We start from the raw sequence: 24,941 nt of genomic DNA on the forward strand, positions 1-24,941 counted from the left end.
ATCCCTGGGCATTTCAAGTGTAGTGTAACTTGAGATTAGCTCTAAGTAGGATAATGCATACCTGATTTCAAACACTTAATATGAAGAAAACAAAATTTCTCATTTATAAGCTTTCTACTGATTATTTTTTGAAATAATAGATATAATGGGTTAAAATAATCCATTAGTAACAAACAACTCATATTAATTTTATGTATTTTTAGATTTTAAAATCTGACTACTAAATAACTAAAACTACATATTATATTTCTATTGGATAATGCTAAATGAGCCATTAGCCAGCCAAGATATGACTGAGCAAACTTTGATAAAATGTATTAATTTTTACAATCAGTCCTTTTTAACAGTGGAACTAAGATGTGGTGGTCTTCTTAGATAAGTTATGCTTTCTTAGAATAATTCTATCTCAGTCAGGTTTTCAAATTCATTTGAATTATCTATATGGTTTCAGAGTTCTTTTGCCACATCTTTGAAGGTCATGTAAGTCTAATATTACTTAATGTATTACATGATTTTAAAAAATAGAATATCTCTAGAAATTCTTTTTATGAAGCAGTATGTTGATTCAAAACTTAAAAAAAAACCCAGCAAAAATAGAGACTAAAGTCACTTTAATAATGATGCAAAAGGGGCTGAGGATGTGGCTCAAGTGGTAACGTGCTTGCCTAGCATGCGTGAAGCATTGGGTTCGATTCTCAGCACCACAGAAAAATAAAATAAAAGATATTGTGTTCACCTAAAACTAAAACTAAAGAAAATAAAACAAATGATGCAAAAATCTTAAATAAAATATTAGAAATTGAAAAAGAAAGCTAAAACAACAAATGAATGCATACAAGTCATTTTTATTTTAATGAAAGCATGATTTAATTTTAGAAAATACCATTCATTAAATCTAATATGATATTCAAGATCTTTCATGCATGCTTAATGAATGACAGGAGGTTATTTGATGGCAAAATAAAATATTAAGAATAAATATTTAAACTTATATGACAAACTTTAAAGCACTCATGAACAACACTAAAGCAGACCTGAATAATCAAGTAAAGAGACATTATGCCCTGGATAAGAATACTTAATATAAGGATACTAATTCTCCATAAGTTAATTAAAAAACTTAATCTGATCTTCTATAAGTAGATAAGTTGATTCTGAAGTTGTTATGGGGGGAAAAAAACCCCACAATGGTAAATTGGCAAATGATGAAAAAAAGTTTTAAGATTCCAAAGAGCAACATTAAAACATATCATAAAGCCTCAAGTAATATAAACTGTGTGTTGCATGAACATACAGCAACCAGTACATTTTTAACATTATGAGAAGAAAGGATTAAGTACATGGATAAAAGGAATTTAGGAAAAAAGACAAAAGAAAACAAGGCCTGGGTGGATGTTGCTATTAAAGGTCAACTACAAATGTGGACACCTTTGATTACAAACAAAAGTGAAATGTGGGACCTAGGAAACCTTATTGCACTGATACAAAACAATAAGAAATTAAGGGAAGAGAACAAACTTAGCATTATTTACCCTTCCTTCCACAGATTCTGATAGAGTATTCACAAGTTCTTTAACTAGAAAATAACTGAAGTTTAGTTAAAGTCAGATAAAATAAATAAGGTTCCACAACATCTACACATGTAATAAAATGACTAAATTATATACAGTACCAGTGTCACATTACTGGTTTTGATACTGTGCTGTAATTAAGATGTAACCATTAAGGGAAACTAAACAAAGGAGTACGGGATCCTTTGCACTCTCTTTGTAAATTCCCTGTGAATTTATAACTATTTAAAAATAAAAAGGAAAATCCCCTACTAGCAAGGTTTATATGCAGTTACAAGATTTATATGTATTAATAAGCAATAAAGATTTGTACTTGATGGGAGGATGGAGTAAGGAGAACAACAAAAAACCCAATATAAACAATAATATGTGCCAAGCTTGAACTCTAGTAGGTTGCAAATAAATAATTCACAAATCTAAAGGTCAGAGATCATATAACTTAATGAAAGAAAATATTTTGAGAAATTTTCTTGGAATTCCTATTTCTAAACAATTTTTAAAATGAACACTTTTACATGAAAGTGAATACAAATAACCACACTTGAATGTCCACACATTTAACTCTAGCCTTCACATGGAGAGTGGGGGTAGGAGGACAACACAACACTTAAGCACTGATAACTTTTATCAAGTTTGAGATCTTTATTTAACCAATGATGAAAATAATCAGAGTAGGGCTTGGGGATGCACACTGGTAATTCCACATACTTGGGAGTCTGAGGCAGGGAAATCACAAGTTTCAGGCCAGCATGGGTAACTCAGTGAGACCCTGTCTCAAAATTAAAAATAAGCCAGGTACAGTGGTATGCACCTATAATTCCAGCAGCTCAAGAGGCTAAGACAGGAGGATCACAATTCAAGGCCAGCATCAGCAACTTATTAAGGCTCTATGCAACCTAGTGAGACCCTGTCTCAAAATAAAATAAAAAGGGCTGGGATGTAGCTCAGTGGTAGAGCACCAGGGGTTCCATCCATGGTAATGCCAAACAAAAACAAACTAGAAATAATTCTTCCTCTAATTAATACTCTTGCCATATAATCTATTACTGTTGATCTCAACAGGATGATGGGATGTTTCAAAAATAAACAAAATAGCACCAACTGTTAAATGGGAAAATAAAGAGTAACAGTCTAATAACTTTAAACAAGATTTTTCTAACACTGTAGTCAAAAAAAGCAATTTACAGACTCACCTATATGTGGCTGCTGAGCTGCTGCTAATGCATACTGCTGCTGTTGAGCTGCAGTTAACTGCTGAACTGTTAGTGCATTAGTTCTCTGAAAGAGCTATTAGGAAAAATATTTAATACAAATATTAATTTCAAAATATTTCACATCTAATTAGAACGCTGTGAATAAAATATTTTAAACACGTATCAGAAGCACTCAAATGCAAGAACATTTTAATCAATAAAACATTAAATGTTCAAGAAACTCCACCATTCATATCAATGCCTCATACTACATTGGTTATATACCAGTATATAGTTACAAGGACTTTCTTAAAGAAGGTGTATGATTTACCTGCTGCTGGGAATTGTACTCAAAGAGGCCTACAGTAGCTCCTGAAGAGTCCATGGGTACCTGGTTACCAGGATAGTCAAACTGTAAGGAATCCAGACCAACTTGTTCCATGGCATCCAGATTCTGAGTTTCAGGATTTGAAAATTCCTCAACAAGTGGCTTATTAGCTGTAGGATTAGGAAGAGGACCCAATCCTTCTGGGGGATTAGTATTGGGGCCGAGGCGCTCAACTACTTCAGTTGGAGAGGCTTGACGACTTCCAGGAGTACGACTGGAAAAAAGAAGAAGAAAAGCATTATGTGTAAATATAAGTCAAAAGGTAAAATGAGAAAGTAATGAAAATAATGAAAAACAAATAGTTATAAAATATGAAAGCAAATAAGGCATTCTGAGTCACTAATCATTTCATATCTCAGGTCCACTTCCTTATCGAGGAAAGATGATAAGGAATGATGATAAATAAAGGACCTGGTGGTTCCAACTAACAACTAACATTCTACTCTTTCCCATTTTCCCCCTAATATAACTTGAGAGGTGACATGGTTTCAGCCGGGTATGGTGAGATTTTCTATAATCCCAGCTATTTGGGAGGCTAAGGCAAGAGAATCACAAATTCAAGGTCAGCATGAGCAAGGTAGTAAGACCTTGTTTCAAAAAATAAAGAGTGCTAGGGATGTAACTCAGTCATAAGAGCACCCCGAAGTTCTATTCCCACTGCCCACCACCCAAAAAAAGATGACATGGTTTTAGTAGTTTTTATATTATTAATAATCACTCTCCTCAGTTTCAATATTCTAATGACCAACTCAATTTTACTGGTAGGAAAAACTACATAGAATTATGATCTAGGCTAATACAATCTGAAACCTTTGCCTCAAATCACAGACAAAATGAATGGTAGGTATGAAAATAAAACTATTATGTAGCAAATGTGGGAAAATTCAAAATCAAAATCCATCCATCATTCTGCTATCCTGCCCACCAGCATGTAATTTTGTCATAACATCTTGCTTACTATTATTTAGAGGAAAAAAAATTGGCCATAGATCATTATGGTCTTCATGACTTAAGAGGGTGAAACTTGCTAGACAACAGAAAATGAAACCAAATGAAGACCAAAAAGGCTGACTCTTGACTCTTTTAAATATGACTTTTGAGTAAATCATTTCATATCTCAAGTCCATTTCTCTATCAAAAAAAGATGATGAGAAATGATGATAAATAATGGACCTGGTGGTTCCAAATAACAATAAAAGAAACGGTTTATGAAAGTCCTCTATGACAGGTATCCAGAGACCATCTTTATCATACCAAATTGTTTCAGTCTAAATCACCAGAAAGAAATGTAAATGTATAACATATGTATCAAAAATTAAGGCAGGGCACACAGTAGAACATGCCTATAATCCCACAGACTCAGAAGTCTGAGGCAGGAGGATTCCAAGTTCAAGATCAGACCCAGCAACTTATCAAGACACTGTCTCAAAATTAAAAAAAAAAAAAAAAAAAAAAGACAAAAACAAAAAACTAAAAAACACCACTGGGGCTGTAGCTCAGTGTTGGAAGGCCCCCTGGGTTCAACCCTCATTATCCCCCTACAAACTCTTTTGCTGGGCATGGTGGTACACACCTGTTAACCCCAGCAACTCTGGAGGCTGTGGCAGGAGGTCTGAAAGTTCAAAGTCAATCTGAGTTTCAAAAAAGGGCTGGATATATAGCTTAATGCTAGAAAACTATGGGTTCAAACCCTATCATAAAAAAAAATTTAAAATAAAAATACAAAACCTTTCTCTACTATACTATGGCCTCTTTAATTTTCTCCAAGAAATTCAAGTTAGAAACAAATTAAACATCAGTTTCTTTGCAAAAACACTCTTCACAGTCTCAATTCTATCCTTACCTTTTTCTAATCCTCATTTATAGTCTGTATTTTCTTCATAAATATTTATACAGAACCCTTTCACTTACAAAAAAGAATCAGTTTACTGTTCTGAGAACCATGCATTCATGGTATGTTCAAACATAAATATAATTAAGTTAATGGCAATAAGTATTTTACCTGGCTTTTAATGCGAGTTGTTATGTCCATCTAACTCTGTCCCTAAATTCAGGTGCTCCACAATGACGTAAATATGCTAGCATGCAGAGAGCAGTTTGCAAAGCCAATACCCAACTATAAGAACTCTTCTCCAGATAGTTAACTGAATATACATTTTATTTAATAATCAGGCATTGTCCTTGCAATATTAGATGATTTTAAACTCCTTTCCTCTTTAGCCATATCCACTTGCATGGGAAAATTTCAAAGTTTCGTTTTTTCATTTGGACCATACCAGAAAAAAAAAAAAAAAAGAAAGGATTTTGTTTAAAACCAGCCAATTAAAAAACAAAACAAAACAAGTTTCCTTGGGTCTTTCATTCATTTCAGTTCTACTATAGGAATGTGTACGTTGATATGTCACTTAACATACAGATTCATGACATGCTGACATAGTGATCGTGATGGCCACAGCTATTTTTTGAAACATTTTTTATATTGCCAAGTAATGATTAATATTGTATTTAAATTAATTAATGGTTTTAAACACATATCCAAAATAAAATTTGAATGCTTATAAATTTGGTATTAATATTTTAAGGGGAAAAGTAAAAACTTCCACACAAAATAACTCAAATACCAAAAGCAGAGGGCATTTAAAAAAAAAAAATCATTGTACTATCAGTGGTGCTCTTGCTATAGTTAGTGGTGTATTAACACTTCAATTATAAATGTTTAATCTGAAGGGTTTATAATTAACTGAATATTAAGTGCACACTGTTTACTAAAACTTAGGAAAAGAGCAAAATCAGAAAATGAAAAGGTTTTAAACAGCACAAAATTTCGCATTAAAGAGGTTTATAGGTTTTGGATGCTTTTTTGCACTCTGAGCAGATAGAAACACTGCTGCTTTTAAGAAGTAATGTTATTCTGCTTTGGTAATTTAAGGTAATAAATGCAACCCACCGTGCACCTAAACGCTTGTTATCTAGCATTCTATGGTTCACAAGATCACAAAGGAACTGTTCATTTTCAGGTAAAGTCTTCAAAATATCTGATTACTATAGTGTAAAAGTATATGAAATCGGTATAAAGTAACAATTCCCTAAGATATAAAGATATACTGTCTAATTTAGTGTCAAAGGTTAAAGAAGTACTAAATGCCTAAAGACAACTACAGCTGGATATGGTGGCACATGCCTATAATATCCCAGCTAGTAGGGAAACTGAGGCAGGAGGATCACAAGTTCAAGGCCAATCTTGGCATATACGCAAAATCCTGTCTCAAAAGCAAAATTTTAAAAAGGGGTGGGAATGTAGCTCAGTGATAGAGCACTTGCCTAGCATTTGGCCCTGGGTTCAACCCTTAGTACCATGCACGAGAGAGAGAGAGAGAGAGAGAGAGAGAGAGAGAGAGAGAACACTAAAAAAGTGTTAAGAATTCTGAGTTTGAAGCTAACTTTAAAAAATATTTTTTAATATTGTAGATAGATATAACAACTTTATGTGTATATATACACATAAAAATATATGTATATACATATAGAATTTATATACATAAATATACATTATATATAAATGCAGTGTTGAGAATCAATCCCAGTGCCTCACATGTGCTAGGCAAGCACTCTACCACTGAGCCACAACCCCAGCCCAGAGCTAACTTTTGAAGTCTCTCAAGTCTCGCTAAATTCTAACAGAGGAAAAAGTTCAAATTTAGACTATATCAGCAGAAAATTAACAGCAGCTTCTGATACTAATCCTTCAATAGAATATACTGCTTTAGATCATGTTTTGAAGATGTATTTTTAATTGTTCATAATCATTAACTATTTTTTCTTATGAAAAAATAATTGTCCAGATTAACACCAGGTACAAAGGAAATCAACAGAAGTTGGAAAAATATCAAAATCAGTCACATCAACTAATTGTAATAATCCTTAAAAAGAGATAACCTTTTCTTCTCAAAAAAGTTAAAATCTTACTTAAAATCTTTGCAATCGGCATCCATTCCATTTGGCAAACCTCTGCCATTTATTTTAGAATCATCATCATCTCCTTGTTTAAGATCTCTGTTTTGGTCCTCCTCAAATGGAGAAGCCTTGCCTTTTTGATCTCCTTTCTCAGGTCCATCTGTTTCAGCATCTCTAGTGCCCTGAGGAAAAAGAATCTGTTTGATTCTGAATACTTAATAGAACACACAAAAAAAGGCACCATTTGGTGACCTAAAACTACACTATCGTGCATGTAAACAAGAGAAAGCATTGAAACTTATTTTAAGTTCATAGTCAATTATTTTAGCAAACGCAAAAAATTTGAGTACAACTAGTGATTTATAACAGAAGGGCTAAGGCAACCTTAACTATAGCGGTGCTAGAAAAGCAGTAACACCACAAACTAGATTAAAATATTTAATGCATAGGCAATATTATTAGTTACTTCCAGATCAAGAAATAAGTTTTAATTTGTGCAAAATGTTTTAAAATTAACGTGATTTTTGTAAAATGGTTAAGATTCATGAAGTAGACAAGTGAAGAAAACAAGGGTCCAAACAGCTAATAAAATTTCCTTTAACTTTAAGAAGGCAGGGAAAAATAAACTGACTTAAAAATAAAATATAACCAAATAACAAACATTAAAAAAAAGTCTTTATTCAAAATACTTACAAAAGTTCCTTTCCTGAAACGAGAATCCAATTTATCAGCAGGAGAAGAACTTAGTACATATTCTACCATGCTCACGCCAAGGCCTCCACTTTCTGATCGCGGAGACAATATTGCATTTACTTCACTGTTTCCATGAAAACCCTGTCCAGATCTTCTCTGTACCATAATAGGCTGGGACATTGAATGATCTGTTTTGGAATAAAGATTAGAATTATATATTTGTACTTTCAAGTTAAACAAAACAGAGTTTCACAAGTATACTAAAGAAAGAAAAATCAGCACTTCATTTTATTTTGAAGATTATTATTATTATAATCTTGTAAACAGCTTTTCATTCTGTTAAGAGTCAGTGGCTGGGGCACATCTCTTGAAAATACAAATGAAAAGAACAATTTAGAAAAAAATAGGAAAAGCCTATAGAAAGAAAAATCAAACCAAAAAGGTTAATGGAAGTAGAAATATTAATCTGAAAGCAAAGTTGCTTATAAGCACTATGTCAAAAAGTTAATATTCTTTTGGTGAGTCCTATGAAATCAGTTTTTTAAGGGAAAAAACAGAAAACACCTTCCAAACTGGCAGCATTTTCATAGTTCATACTGCTGTCACATTAGAAACATGAATGAGTTGGGAAAAACCAATAATACCACAGTATTTCCTTGGTGAAAAGGCTAAATACCACCTTAAGCTTTTATTTAAAAAACACCTCTTTTGACAGTCAGGGCTTGGGGAAGCCTATAATCCCAGCAGCTTGGGAGGCTGAGGCAGGAGAATCAAGAGTTCAAAGCCAGCCTCAGCAACAGCAGGCGCTAAAGCAACTCAGTAAGACCCTGAAATAGGGCTGGGGATGTAGCTCAGTGGTTGAGAGCCCCTGAGTTCAAGCTCAGATACCCCCAACCCACCCCCAAAATAATTTTCTAGCTGGGCGCAGGGGCAGATGCCTATAATCTCACTGATGGGAGGCAGAGGCAGGAGAATCACTAATTTGAGGCCAGTCTCAGCAACAAAACACTCCTCGGTCATTCCCTGGTAATTCTCAAAACAAAATTATTCACCTGATACAAATTCTATTTTTACATATTTTTATGATGAAAGGAAAATAAAATAAATACAAATAAAATTAACACATGGGAGGCAACATTCAAATAGTTTTTGCTGAAATCTTTTGAAAGGAACCAGTAAGTTACTAGTTACTTCTGGTTCACTCACAAACAGGTACAATACTGGATGTTATGTCTTGCCCTTCAACTATCCAGGTTGAGCATCACTGTGGTATTCAATTACCATTTCATTTAACTATAATTCATAACTTTGAATGATTGCTACTTTTGTTGAACTATATTAAAACATTTCTATTTCACTATGTATATACAGGAGAGATTAGCCATTATATCCTTTCATTCAAACATTAATCCACAGTTTAAAATACTGATTTACTGACCCTTGTACGCTAAGCATTATGCTACATTCGGAAAATTCAACAAACAAGATAATCTCTGTCCTCAAAGAGCACAGATTTAATAGAAAGCAATCATAATAGGATAAAAGTGCTTCAATAAAAATAATCTAGGATATTATGGCAATAGAAAAGATGGAGCTTTGATTCTTCCCAGTCTTTGAGTGAATCCCAAAGGAAGTTATATTTAAGCCAAATATGAAGGGTAAAGAGTTTAAAGTGTGGGGGAAAGTGAGAGCAATTCAGTTACAGAAATCCACTTTTCAAAGGCCTGAAAGTACCAGGAGGACACTCTGAAACTGATAATCACAAGTATATTGATTTAGCTGATATTATGGTTTGGATGTAAGGCGTCCCCCAAAAGTTCACATGTGAGGCAATGAAACAAAGTTCAAAGGAGAAATGATTGGTCTACAATCTTAACCTAATCAGTGAATTACTCCCTGATGGGATTCACTGAGTGATAACTGGAGGCAGGTGGGGTGTGGTTATGGGGTTTATATTTTTATCTGGAAAGTGGAGACCTCTGCTTTCTGATCACCATGTGATCTGTTTCCCTTGCCACATTCTTTCACCATGATGTTCTACCTCACCTGCAGCCCCAAGGAATGGAGCCTCTGAAAAACTATAAGCCTCCAAATAAACCTTTCCTCCTCTAAAGTTGTTCTGGTCGGGTTCTTTAGTTGCAGCAGAGAATCAGCTGACTAAAATAGCAAACAATGAGTATGGTATACGAGTAGGTCTCCTGCACCCATTGAAAATCTTAGAATGACAAATCCTTTAGAACAAGGAATGTATTATTCATATTTGTATGTGCTTGAAATCTAATAAATGTTTGTTAAGTAAATAAAATTCCATTCATTTCTAGTTTTCTCATGTTTTTTGGTAAAAGACTAATATTCATCATCAAAATTTTAATCTATGCAACTAAAACTTGGGAGAAGTGATAGAAGAACTGACTAAAGTGATAAATTTGATATTTCTTCTATCTTCCATCCTGAAAATAATTTTTCATTTCCATGTTCTGCTCAGGATGCTTTGCATGTGAATACTTTATGGGTCTAATATGTTTCTGTTCCCCAAACCTGGCATATTACCTGTTTGTTATCACTAAACTGAAAGAAAATTTCCAATATTTTAAGGAAATACCAACCTAAATTAGCTATTACCAAAAGTTTTTGATCTATTTGATTGAAAATGAAATTAAAACTTCTTTTAGATCTCCCTAACCTTTGGGTTTTAGCTTTTAGGCAATAGTTTTATTGGGGAATTTGGTTTTTTATTACTTTGGGCATTTTGCATAGGTAAAGCAAGCTGCATTAAACTCAGCAATAAAAAGAGAAAACTTATTTGTAAAATGTATGTTAACAGTTCTGTCTGTACAACTCTCAAATTTTACTAATCAAGAACATTTCCAAAATATAATGGTTTACAACTGTGTTTTTCAATTTACCAATAAATACTGACACTCCTATAAGTTATATTCCTTACATGCCAGTACCTTTTCTCCTTAAGAGTTTCTTAGATCAAACTGTCTCCTCACTCCTTTTGGAAATCAAAAACATTCATCTGCTCTTTTCTAGGAGTTTTATGTCACTAAGACAATTAACTTCCTTTCTGGGTGTGGCCAATGTCTAATAAGGCTTAACTGAGCAACAACTAGATAAATCAGTCATTGTCATACAAGACCATTTAAAAGTAAAACTTCTTATGGTTCAACAAATAGGTCCTCTATTTTAGTGGTAACTCAGAATTTTATAACCAGAGTGAATTAAAAAAAAAACAAACCAACAAAAACCTTAAGAAGGCCTTAATGTGATAAACACATCTAATCAATTAACTGTACTAATCAAGTAAGTATGCCACAGACAAGGGTTAACTGCCACAAGAAAATGTGAATTATAATGACTTACAAGATCCTATTTTTCTCTGAATACTATTTAGGGATAGGCAAGGCTTTAAAAAACAACAAAAAACACTGAGGTAGAGGGCTGTGGGGGAAAGGCAAGTGACACCCTAGGGCCAGGGCCAGGGTGGGGACTGGAAAAACACAAAACAAACATTAAGTTTATTCATAATTCTCATGCATACAACAATAACTTACGAGAAGTTCCCCATGCAGTCTCTCTCCATTCATCATCCCCAAGAAATATGCCTTTTTGTCCATCTTTTGTTGAATCATCAGGTTCCCAAAACTTTTTGGTAGGCAAAAGCTATTTGGGAGGAAAAATTTACATTTAAATTTTATTCTAATTACAAAGAATACAAAGGGAATAACAAACATATCACTAATAGTACACATTAGTTTTTGATGCTAACAAAAATGAGAATGATGTTTTCTAAATTTTCTATTAACAGTAAAATAACTCCCTGTTTATGTTTATGTACTGGTTCTAATAATTCTGAATCTAAACAATAAATCAAAGTCCACTTCTGACTACTGTTTTTCAAACATTTTTCTTATGTGGTTTTCTTTATATGTAAATTTCTTCAAAATGCCTATTAAACTTCTTACTCAAAAAGAGATCATTAAAAGAATGATTAACATTTTTCTTTTACTTTCAAGAACTGCCTTTGGACAACCTCCTATCCTATCCTACAACATCCAGGATAGAGAATATTTTTTCTTTCTTACTTCAGTCATTCAATGACAGTGAATTTCACAATTCTTACTAGCTCCTGAATACTATGAATCCACCAATTCCAAATCAGAAAGCTATAGATAGAAAACACACACAGAAAAAAACCTACAGATACTTTTGAAATAACAATCTTAAGGCCCTATGCTAGATAGTCTACATGGTGACATACACACCATGTAAAAATTGAGTTGATAAACCATTCACTGATTAATCAAAATGTATAATTCCTAGCTATTCTTTAATATCCATTCAGGTCTTTCCTTGCTACTATACCTGATGCTCAGGAGACAGCTTGGCATATCTGTTTGAATATACAATCTTTCTGAGACATACATTTGATATTTTAAATAAGCATTCATAAATAAGACACTCTCAGCCCATAATTAGGTGCCCAGTCCTTCAGTGCTAATAATCAAACCTGTATATACTTCTAGTAAAATACATATCATACTAAATTGCCTATGTGTGCCTCTTTAAGGGCATGCTCATCTCATCTTCAGAGCTCATAAACATATAGGCTATAATATAACTAATACTTGAATTGAGGTCTGAGAGAGAATATACTGGGGGGGGGGCACTAGAGGTTGAAAGTGGGAAGGCAAGGTAAGGAAAAAAAGCATAAATAAAATACAGTCAAGCACAAACAAAGGCAAAACTTTAGAAAATGTAACATGTGGAGAACAGCATATAAGAGAAACAGATGTTGGAAGGCCAAGACTTAATACTGGTAAAGCTAACCAGGTCAATTATGAGGACTCTTAGGAGACATGTTAAGTAAATTGGATGTTATACTTAAGTAACAAGAGAAATCAAGACAGGGTGGCAAGATAGCTGTTTTGAAAAACAACTCAAGTTGTAAGGAATAAGAGATAGAAGGGGAAAGACTGGAGACAAAGAGACCAGTTTAGGAAAATTACAATAGAGTCAAAGCAGCAAGAACTGAAATAGGGTACTACTAACAGAAAGAACTGAGAAAATAAAATGGATCTGAGAAGCATTCTAGACAGTCAAATTTGGACCTGAATATGGATAATGGGAAAAGGTGTACAAAAGGGATACAACCTTAGTAGTTGGATTAAAAAGATAATGATAGGTGTCATTTACTAAAGTTAGGGGGGTGGAGGAGTTTGTGGTGATGTTTGGAGTAGATCAGGAGAAGCAGCTCTGAAGATAGGGGGATAATATCAATTTAGCCTTGTTCCCATTTCACAGATCTTTTGCTAAATAAGCAAATTTTTAAAGGAAACAAAATTCTGTTTTTTTAAAATAGAAAAGTTTTTGCATTTAGGATCTTCTTGGCTATGAATAATTATAGATATTTTACACAATCATCTACTCTTACCAAAGTTCACAGTAACTAAACTACAATAGCTCCATTCCTTCAATTAAAAAAAAAATCACTATAAAAGATTCACATAAATATTCAAACAAAATAAAAAGCTGATAATACTAATATTACAGCATCATTTGATATATTTAAATAAACATTTATTCATAGGAAAACCCAAATTAATCTCTTAAAAACATTGCATAAGCAAGTCATTTCAGAAGGATGAAAACTATCCCCGAAATAAAGAATTGTTTTGCCCATACTTCATGAAGAAAAACATTTCAGTGTCAAAACAAGAATAACAAATAAGGAATCCAAAATAGGTATAAAAAACAGAAACATGGGGGAAAAATCTGTTAACACTTACCAAGTGTGAATATTTTTGCAAAGCACTATACTATGACTCTCTTGTTAACACAATTTATCGTGCATAGGAAACAAATTTAGTAGTTAAACTTAATACTTCTACCAAAGATCTAAACATTCTAGAACTTGCTTTCTGTGGCAATTTAGACAGTGATTCAAATACTTTTCGAGAAACCACTATCTTCTGACCAGGAACAGGTTAAAATGGACTAAATCTAAGAGCAGGCAACAATTCAGAAAAAAAGATCAGTTAAAAAAGTTTTTAGAGGTTAAACAATAAATTGATGTAAATTTGCCCCCAGAGATTTTTCTTTACTATAGTAGAAATATAGAAAACAAGGCTTAAAATCCTTAAATATCTGTAAAATACATTATTCACTACCACTTTTTATTTATTCCCTAATTCACAGAAACTCTAAAGTAAGGTCAGTATACTCAGTATTTCTTGTCAACCTGACCTATCCTTCATCTCAGATACGACTGAGTGTACATACAATGTTCTTTACTTCAAAAGTATTTATGGCTTGCCTTCCCCACTAAAAAAAAAAAAAAAAAAAAGCACCCCAGCACATTGTATCAAAAATAAAATTAAATCACATTCCTGCACTAATAAGAGAAAAAAATTCCCACTTTAGCATTTACTGAATTACACTTATACATCAGAGTTCTCTAATATAAACAGTTACATAAAATCCTAAGACAGCCAAATAAAGATAATCCAAGGACTTAGAAGAATTTAAAACTAAATGCCCACATTATTGTTTTAAACTAAGTGCTCATATAACATCATCCAAACTAGGACACTTTTGAAAAAAGGGATGCTATTATAATAATTATATCGTAACAGATATGTAACTGGATTATCCTGGGCAAATCATGATGAAAGGTCTCTCTACTTAAAATACAAGTTCATAAAAGACAAAAACAGATGCTAAAACCCAAGTTGTACAGAGAACGAAAAACAGAAAGCAATTTCCTAAAACCTAAGAATGGTGCTTTTCTGGATTTCATTTATTTTATGGATATAATATTTTAATATTTTTAATTTTTTCAATTCATATCACTTCCCCATCTTCTCCATTCCCAATATCCCTTAATACTAACCAACTAACAACAAATATAGACATTTCCAAAGGAAAATAGCATTATAAATAGTCAAGACAGGCAGGAGTTCAAACTGCATTCAGGTATTATTATGTGGTGTGGCCTTGGGCCAGTTAATTATTCTTTCTGAACTTGTTTCCTTATCTCTAAAGGAAAGATAATAAGCTCTGGTCATAAAAGTTATAAAACTAGAATGAAATAACATAAGTAAACCACTTAACACAACCAACACACAGCAGTTACATAAATATTAGAAGCTTTTACAAACCTCAAAATAGAAATCTTTTAATATTATGAGACAACCACTCGTCTGCAACATTAAACTGGCTGATTATTTCAAAGAATTATATTATTCATTATAAAGATTTTGTCTAAGAGCTGTATGCCTTCTTTTTTTCTTGAGTCAGTTTGACTATTCTAGGGGGGAGTTAAAACCCTATTATTTAGGAAAGACAGTTGCTATAGTTACATTCTGCATAAGAAAAAAAGAGTCAAAAGTTAAATTGATCAAGGTTATACATATAATTAGTAAATGGCAGCAATCGGATTGGAAACCCTGTATCTGTTTAATTCTAAGGTCTTTCTCTTTACATTTAACTACCACAGAGTTCTTTTCAATTATAGTCTAATTCATTGATATTTCTGAAAATTTCCACTAGTTAAAAATGAAAGCAGTTTAAGATACTGTGATATTCTTCCTGTTATCATGGACAAACTTTCAGTATAGAATTACTGAGACAGGATTTATATAAACTATGATCAACTTTTTAAACACTATCCCTAAAAGCTATCCATAACTGCTCAAAGTTAGAGCATTTGAGAGATGTATGTGACTCATACAACACATTATTTCTATTTGTGCTTCAAAATAAGTCAATCTTACTCAAGCTCACAGCCCTAGTGAGAGATCTGAGAAAAGAGAAGTTTCATTACTACCCTATCTAATGTTTTACACTTTACCATACCTAGGATCTTGATGCAAAAATTTACTTTAAAAATTACTGTATCAGAAAAAGGAAAGAGCATTATTTATCATACTAAGCTATGAAAATATTCTCAAAATTAAACATACTAATTCAATGATTTTAAAGTTAAACTCTGGATTCCCTAAAGAAATTTCAGGCAGGGTCCTTTTTTCCATTATGTAAAAAATAAACAAGTACCCAGTCTAATAGCCTCGAGATGACAATAGGAATGTGCCTCTGAAGTGCACTACGTATATTAACAATGCTGAATATCTCCTATGCATGCTTTGCTCTTTTTAATCCATGTGACATAATGCAAATCAGCAGAACTTTAGACAAAATTTGCTATTAGGCTTTTAAAAAAGAAAGGACAAGCATGAATAGATGAATACAAATCTATTTCTATTTCTGGATGAACAACCAAGAGATCGTCCTTCTGATGATGACTTGTAAAGCTACTGTGATCTACAAAAAACAGTACATTTGAAATGAATCCTATATGTAGATGCAGTGCTTTGTACATTAGAAATTTACAACACTTAAAATATAGTAAGCAAAACTTTATCATAAAAAGAATAGAACAATCCATTAAAAAAAGGATTTTGCATTACCATTAAAAAAAAAAAAAAAAAAAACCAAACAAGCAATTTTAGAAAACACAAGAGCCAGAAACTCAAGGCTGCTTTTATTTATTCCAATGAATGAATTCTGGGATAAAACAAAACCAAAAAAACCTCACCTGTCAGGAAAGGAGAAGACTGGTGAGAGAGAGACAGGCAAAGAAGGAAATCCCAGAAGGTTCCCTGCTGCCTGTGAGATGAGGAAAGATAGAAAGGCTTGTGGGAGAAAACCCAGAGACAGAAATCTGAGGTTTCTTAGTTATCTTTTAGAGGTAACAACAGTAATTGGTAAACTATTATGAAAAAAAAAAATTCATAAAAACAGTTTATTTAAGAGTACATTTTTACTGGCTAAAGGTCACAGATACACTGACTGGTTGCTATCCAACAGGTAGTAAAAGCAATCTACACCTAAGTGACTCCACTTTTGTTCTGCATATCTGACATGTCCATTAATAAAGTCTGGATTTAAGTTTATATAACATACATTCAAACTAGCTCCTCTTTTTCTAAAACCTTTTTGCATCCCCAAATACTCTTTTAACTACCGTTTCTAATGATGACACGTTTTGGGATTATAAAGCTCTTTAGATTTATCAAATATTAGTTAGAAAAGGGGAAAAAGAATCTATTTGTAAACACATAAACAATATACATTTGGTAAGTTAAGTATAAGTATCAGAATTAATGTAGGAATGTGACTTTACTTGCTCTTAAGAAAGAAGTTCAAGTCTGTCACAGATTAAAAGGCTGAAACACTGCTCAAACCTGCTTTTAAGATACATCATTCTATTTTTCTAAAGACCACAGAAACAAGTGGCAAAGAAAGAATATAAGACCTTTCTGCCTCTTTTGTTTCCCATAATGTAAATAATGCCTAAGCAGGTCACTGTGTTGCAGTGAAGGTATAGATTTTTTAAACAAACAAACAACAAAAAAAAAAAACCTTATTTCCTCTTTCAAATTTATCTTAGGGCCCAGAATTTTACCTTGTGCACTGGACTAACAAATTTATTTTGGTAATACTTAAGCTTAAGCACCTTAACTCACCCTTAAATCAGTCCTCTGAAAATGACAAACTCTTTGGAAAACGCTGTTCTGAAGAAAGGGAGGGTTAGCTAGCTGCAGGGTGCCCTCTTGTGGCCCAAAGGAGTGACTGGACTCTTTTTCTGCATCTGAAGAGCACAGCATTGGATGGAGTGAGTCTCATGGCGGTCTCTAATCTACCAAAGTAAAATAATCTCCAGGTGCAAGCAGTTAATTACACATCTTAGGTCTGTTTACTGTTATTTTCTATTACCAAAGTCCACACTACGTTAGTATAGTATAGAACATGACAAAAATAAAGATGACCACAAGAGTTTCCATAATCAAAATGTTCTAAAATTTCATTAGGTGTTTGGAAAACTAAGTATTTTAGCTGACTTAAAATATGTAATGGTGAGGTTAAATTGATGCCTCAAAGAAAATCACAGATTAACAGGAATGATAAAATTAATTTTAAAATGTGGAGTACCTATTATGCTAGGCATTCAAAGCTAGCAATTTACAGGAGAGACAAATATAAAACAAACTGTAACCAGTAATATAATAAAAGTATTTATAAAGATCTAGGGAAAGTCAGATGAGAAAATAATTCATTCTACTATAGATAGCAATGGGACAATAGTAAGTCTTTTCAGTAGAGTCCTGTCAAGAATTTAGAAGTTTATTAAGCAAACAGTTTTGGTGAACAAGAGAGATTTTGGGAAGGGAGAATAATGAACAATAAGCAAACACAGCATACATACATAAAACGGCAGAACAAGGATAAAGGAAGTTTTTCTTCTGAGTAAAGCTAATGATGTATGATTCATTACCAAAATATAATACATCTATCCAAGTGAATCAAATCACACTAAATAAATCACTGAAAATTACTTGCTATAGGTTTAAAAACAAAGCAGCTGAAAAATCACAACTACACAATTACACACAACCAGAGATTTAAAATAATAAAATAAAACCCATAAAGTTTAGAAAATATAACCACTATTTTTTCAAGATTACAGTTTAAAAAAAATGAGTCTTAACAGCTCAAATAATTAAAGGGAGGTATAAGTTCTTGGTATTAGTAAATATTTACCTCTCCCATTCCCCGAGATTCTAGTGCAAGAGCTTGAAAATCATGATTCATTTCATCCACAGATCAAACCTGTTGAATAACAAAACCAAAAATTAGAAAGAAAATTTTTAACAAAGTATAATTGTTTTTACATTATATTGCTGCTATTACTAATATTAGCATGTGATGGGCAAGAACAGATTTCTCTGTGACAGGTTTTCCTATATAGAGTACATGAGAGTAATCTACTTTAAAACTATGAGGTCAAGAGTTCTTGAATTATTCTGCATGCTAACAGAAAACTTTATTCTTGAGCAAGAGATGAAATCTGGGTGTGGTGAAGCACAACTATAATTCCAGCAGCTTGGGAGGCCACAGTAGGAGGATCCTAAACTCAAAGCCAGGCATAGCAACTTATCAAGATCCGGTCTCAAAAAAAAAAAGGGGGGGGGGGCGGGGGATATGTGTGGTTCAGTGGTTAAGCATCCCTGAGTTCAATCCCTGAAGAGATGGAAACAAAGAAAAAGCAAGCTCAAACATTGAAATTGGTGTATTTTTATGTTTTCCTTTATATTATTATTTTGTATTACTTAATCCTTTTAAGATTTTCCAAAAATTCTCTGCTTTTTATTATTTGTACCAATATTAAAATTAGTTCACTCAATATTTAAGTAGCAAAATACACTCAATCAATAGATTGCTTTAAGTGTTGCTTTAAGATCTAATTCTAAACGAAACATATAAATTATTGTGCGAGTAGTTGTAGTATGAGTACTACAACTTAAGAATAATTCTTTCCCGTTATCTTCAAACTAAAGCCTCTTTCTATATCTTTCCATTCCTGAGAGTCTAAAAAGTGTTTTCTACCTTTTATATGTGATAGTGTTGAGTCAGTGGCTCCTTGACTCCCACATTAATAATGCTGAGGGTGGGAAGACCACTGAAGACTAAACCACCACAAATTTATAGCTTTCAAATTCTACTGGGAAAATCCTCTAATTTTTCCCAGTCAATTCTTTCACTCTTAAAAACTCTAGTGTTTGATATATGAAAGCACGCCTCCCTTCCATTAGTACTACTCTCTGTTCCTACTTTGTCTATTATGACAACTATTCTTTTTAATTTCCTAGGTCTCCAGTTGCTTCTTATCAAACTCCTACTTGTCTCCTCACTCTTTAAATGCTACTGTTCCTCAGTATGCTGCTTAAGATACTCTCTTCTCTACCCTTTGAGAAATATCTCATTTACCACCAATGCTTTGAGAGCTATCTACATGTTAGCCCCTAACCATTTGTATCTCTCAAATCTCTCTTCTCTTCAAAATTTCTAATTATCTATTCTTCCGTTCCCTAGATATCACAGGAAATTTCAATTTTATTATTCTTTCTTCGCATTTTTAATTATTTCCTTTCTTACACTTAATGTCCAATCATTTACCAAATTCTGCTAAGTCAAACTCCTACCTCACTTAAATCTATCCATAATTTATCTAGCAAGTATGGTTGTTGAGACCTCAATCTTTACCTAAATCAATGCAAATCCTCTTCCCATCTTTCCATCCTACAATCTAATTTCCAAAAATGTCATCAGTCATCTTTCTAAATTGTACTCTGAACAAGTGACTCCCATATTTTAATCTTTCACTAAAGATAAGGCTCAAATTCCTTATTATGGTTATAAGAGATAGAACTGGATTCAAACTGTATTTCTGATACCTGGAAGTTCTACAATTCTGGACAAGTAATCTAAATTTTTTTTTTCTCAACTTCCTCTAATGAAGACAACAGCAGCAGCCACCATATAGACTTGACTTGCTTTAACAATTAAGTAGATAACAAAACACGTAAAATTTTGACTGGCACCTAAGTATTCAAAAGTCAGCTATTAAAAAGAGCTTTCTTCTATTCATCATACAGTGTTGGGATAGTAAGATATAAACATACAAAACCATTTTTTTTACCTTACACCTTAACATAAAAATTAGTCAAAATGAATCACATGCCCAAATATAAAGCCTAAAATTACAAAACTTCTAAAACACACAAGAGAAAAAGCTGGGTGACATTATAATGAATATATCAATATCAAAAGCAAAGTCCATAAATAAAAAACCACATTGGACATCATTAAAATTAAAACTACTATCTACAAAAGACACTGTTAAAATAAGAAGACAACATCCTAGAAGAAAAATATCTGCAAATTATATATCTAATAAAGGACTTATGTCTAGAACATACAAAGAAATTTTTAAAAAGAGGAAAGAACAGAATCAAAAAATTGGCAAAAGATCAGAACTGATATAATAACAAAGTAGATATGTAGATAGAAAGTAAGCTACTCTTTTCTCATGAACTTGCTGGAAAAGCTCTTTAACAGATCTAACAAAGTAAACATTTCATTCATTCTTCCATTATTTAGTAAGCTTTCACCAAGCACTTTCAAGCAAGATCTTAGAGAAGAAAATGAACTCAAACAGGATCACTGTTCGGAAAGAGTTTATGTAGTTTCCTACATTGCCTGGTAATGGTAAAGTAGCTTGCATCAGACCAAAACTATCTACTAACTATAAATTTTAGAAACAAAATAAAAACAAACCAATAGAAAGCAATGGGAAACAAGTACTAAAAAACAGAAAATGGAAGACAGTTCACTTAAAACAAAGAATGGGTACTAAGGTTTTTTTATAGCCTTTTTTTTTTTTTTTTTTGTGGTGCTGGTGCTGGTGATTAAACCCAGGGCCTCATGCGTGCAAGGCAAGCACTCTACCAACAGAGCTGTATCCCCAGCTCCAAGGTTTTCTGTTTGTTTTTTAATGTTTTGTTCTGTTTTTTTTTTTTTTTTTTTGGTCTGAGGCCATGTCTGGGTATGGAAGTGGGCCCTAACTTAGCACAATTGGTTTTACCCATTCAGATGTTAAAGAAAGTGAATAGTAGAGAAAATGTGGGCTGTATTTGATTTTCTTAACCACCAGAATAACTATATACAGATAAGGAGATAACTTGAACATCTCCATAGTTTTTTACTAGTACTGTCACTGTAATTTACTAGCTGACTGTTGATAAGAAAGGGTCAGTGAACTTGGACAAGGTTAAAAGATAAATCTTACAAGTAACTGGAATTCTAGAAAGAAAAGAGAATAAGAGAAACAAAACAAAACCCTGAAAAAACAATTTAAGAAGTAAATTTACAAATTCAAGAAACTCAGTGAATTCCTGGCAAAATTAAAAAAAAAAAAAGGAAAGAAAAAAAATCGCACATGTATGCCTGTAAAAAGCAAAGAGAACAGAAAATCTTGAAAGCAGTCAGAGGGAAAACAACATAATTACATAAAAGGGAACAATAATTTGAGCGACAGCTAACTTCACACCAGAAAAATGGGGCCTAGATTATACAGAACAAAACTTTAAAGTGCGAAAAGAAAAAAATGCAAGTCCAGAATTTTCTATCTGGTGAAAATATTCTCCAAGAATAAAGACAGTGATAATCATGTGTCACTTAATGATGGGTATATGTTCTGAAAAAAATAAGTCGCTGAGTGATATCATTGTGGGAAGATCACAGAATATACACAAACCTAAACGGTACAGCCTCCTACTCTTAGGCTACAAACCTGTAAGTGTAATGAATAATGCAGCCAACTGTGATACAATGGTAAGTATCTATGTATCAGAAATACCAAAATATAAGAAAGGTATAATAAAAGTATGGTATCAAAGATAAAAAAAAAAAGATGCATCTATATAAGGTACATAACTACAGAGAGAGCTTGTGGACTGAAAGATGCTGGGTAAGTGGTGAGTTAATGTGGAAGCCTTACAATATTGGAGACATTACAAACAAAATTAACTTGGGCTGCACTAAATGCCCTTTCCTTTCTTCAATAAGAAATTAAACTAAGCTTACTATAACTAATAAAAGTTTCCTCTTTAAAATTTAGTTTAAAACAAAAACATTATACAGCTGTACAAAAATAATTTATGTCCTATTCTATAAGCTTTCTTCAGTTTTCCTTTCTCTTTTTAACATTTTAAACATTTGATTAAAAACTATGACATAAACACACATTACCCTAGGATGATCAATACTGTTAGTGAAGAAAAATCTAAATAAAGCTTTGTTTTTAGTTGACTTTAAAAACCACTAATTTTGGAGGTCATGCAGCTGAGTAATATATCATTAGCCTCCCACTAACTTGGCCATAGATGACTGTAAATGACACCTCTGACTGGAGCAGCCTGAAAGGTTAAATCTGTTGCCTTTCGCTACCTCCTCCCCAAAACAACTGACTGCAAAATTAGGTATTTCTTTGAAAAACTAAATGATACCAATCATAAAATTTACTTATCTGCAACTTTTCTGTAGATTTATAGAATTTAAAATACCTGGTGGTCTTCAGTTTTGTTTTTGTGGTACTGGGGATTGAACCCAAGGGCACTCTACTATTGAGCTACATACACACCCAAATCCATTTTTTTATTTTGAGACAGGGTGTAAATTGCAGAGACTGGCCTCAAAATTGAGATTCTTCCTCCTTCAACCTCCTGAGTCACTATGATTACAGGCATGAGCCACCAAGCTCAGCTGAGGGTCTTCAGATTTTAACATCAAAGTATGAGCCAAGAATTAGCTAATCTTATTTCCTAAATAAAATCATTTTAGTTGGTATGCAGGCGCACACCTATAATTCCAACAGCTCAGGAGGCTGAGACAGGAGGATCTAGAGTTCAAAGCTAGCCTCAGCAAAAGCAAGACACTAAGCAACTCAGTGAGACCCTGTCTATAAATAAAATACAAAATAGGGCTGGGGATGTGTCTCAGTGGTAAAGTGCCCGTGAGTTCAATCCCCAGTATCCCCCTAAAAAGAAAAAAAAAAATCACTGTATATATAGTGCAACACTACATCGTGTGCCCAGAAATGAAAAGTTGTACTGTAATTGTGTACAATGAATCAAAATGCATTCTGTTATCATATACACCTAATTAAAATATATAAATATATATAAATTTATATATAAATATATATATAAATTTTAAAAAGAAAAAAAAATCATCTTTAACTTTGCAGGACAATCATGTGTACTAAAAAATTATAGGAGACAGAAACTGATCATTATCACAAGGATATTCTAGAAGAGAAAACACAAGCCGCCCTGGATGACTTAGACCCTGTTCAGTACTTGGCTTTCCTGCCCATTGCCCCCACCCCCCAAAAGCCCTTTGTGCCCCCAGAGTTCCCTAAGAAGGCCTAATTAAGACCCCATTTTTGTTGCTGTACATAATCATGAGATTCACTGGTTTGCTAGCTTTCTAAAAAGCCTTTTTTCTTGCCCCAACAACTTGTCATCAAGTCACTGGCCTTTTTCAAAGTGGTTAGTAAAAGAACCCAGGTTCAGTTACAATACCAGAGTCTTCCACCTCTTGTCCCATTGGTGTGTCGAAGGGGCAGTAACACTCGCAGAGTTGTTATTTCCTATGGTAAGAATGCTTTCTTCTAGACTAATTCCCAAATAGTGACTGTTGTTTTTCTTTGTTATAACTTCCTCATACCTCTCATCTTTACTTCTCTCAACAATTTTGCATATAGGATCATAGGAGATACATACATACCTAAAATAGCTTGTCTAGGGAAAAAATATACAGAATCCCTTTGGCCAATTGAAAACATAAATCTATTGTTCTGAAATTCTGACTCCTCCTTATACCTTTGGCAAAATCTGGAGGCCTGAATACTATTACAAATGTTAAACTATTACAAATGTTAAACAGCAAGGTTTCTCAAAGGTACACCATTGGCACTGCAGAGAGATGAGTCTTTGTTGTGTTTGTGGTGGTGGTGGTGACAATGGTGCTGACCTTTGCACAGTAGGATATTTGGCAGCATCTTTAGCTTCTACCCACTAGATGCCAATCATGCCTTTTCTCTAAGTAAGACAACCAAAAAAAAAAAAAAAAGTCACTGCACTTTGCCATATGCTTTAGGGGTATGGTGTAGTGGGAGGTAAATCATAGCTGGTTAAAAAAATCACTGCCCTTCAGAATTAAACTTCCAGCATTTTTCATAATATAACCTGTTCTATTATTTCCCAGAACTCTTAACTTTTTTACTTACATTTTTCGCTTCCCTCCAATGAAGAAACACTTCAAAAATTCTTGAATATACAATAAGCACCCATAGTTCTTTAATACTTAATCTTTGATTTTATGTTCTTGGAATATTTTTTCTCCCTTATGAGACAGTTTTTTTTCTTTCTCCCCATCTTGGTTCTTTTTAGTTATTCATGGCAGTAGAATTCTGTTTGATATAATTATGTAAGCGCGGAATCTTATTCTAATTAAGACCCCATTTTTGTTGCTGTACATAACCATGAGATTCACTGTTGTGTGTTCATTATGTACAAAGAAAAATTATTTTGGATTAATTCCACTGTCTTTCCTTTTCCTACCCCTCCCCTCCCTTAATTCCCCTTTGTCTAATCTACTGAATATCTATTCATCCCTTCTCAAGGAGACATCATTGTATATGTGGCCGGTGGTTGACCAAAATGTCATTCCATA

General features: G+C 33.1%; 1 protein-coding gene across 11 annotated transcripts in view; it reads right to left on the reverse strand.

Moving 5' to 3' along the window:
- The window catches only part of Pum2 (pumilio RNA binding family member 2), an 88,119-nt gene that overhangs the window by 47,496 nt on the left and 15,682 nt on the right, over positions 1–24,941 (reverse strand). For 9 of the 11 annotated variants that reach the window (XM_058578376.1, XM_046441323.2, XM_058578378.1 and 6 more), the window contains exons 2-7: positions 18,405–18,473; positions 11,357–11,465; positions 7,800–7,987; positions 7,119–7,288; positions 3,096–3,366; positions 2,765–2,858 (exon numbers count right to left, since the gene is read on the reverse strand). In XM_058578376.1, coding sequence (XP_058434359.1) covers positions 2,765–2,858; positions 3,096–3,366; positions 7,119–7,288; positions 7,800–7,987; positions 11,357–11,465; positions 18,405–18,455 — 883 coding nt within the window. In that variant the 5' untranslated portion in view covers positions 18,456–18,473. Of the gene's footprint in view, positions 1–2,764; positions 2,859–3,095; positions 3,367–7,118; positions 7,289–7,799; positions 7,988–11,356; positions 11,466–16,398; positions 16,470–17,329; positions 17,455–18,404; positions 18,474–24,941 lie in introns of all 11 variants that reach the window. The other 2 variants (XM_058578379.1, XM_046441325.2) reach the window with 2 other exon arrangements.

Source organism: Marmota monax, unplaced genomic scaffold (assembly GCF_021218885.2).
Source record: "Marmota monax isolate L192 unplaced genomic scaffold, Marmota_monax_Labrador192_F-V1.1 WCK01_AAM20220418_F8-fsc00010, whole genome shotgun sequence".
NCBI lineage: Eukaryota > Metazoa > Chordata > Mammalia > Rodentia > Sciuridae > Marmota > Marmota monax.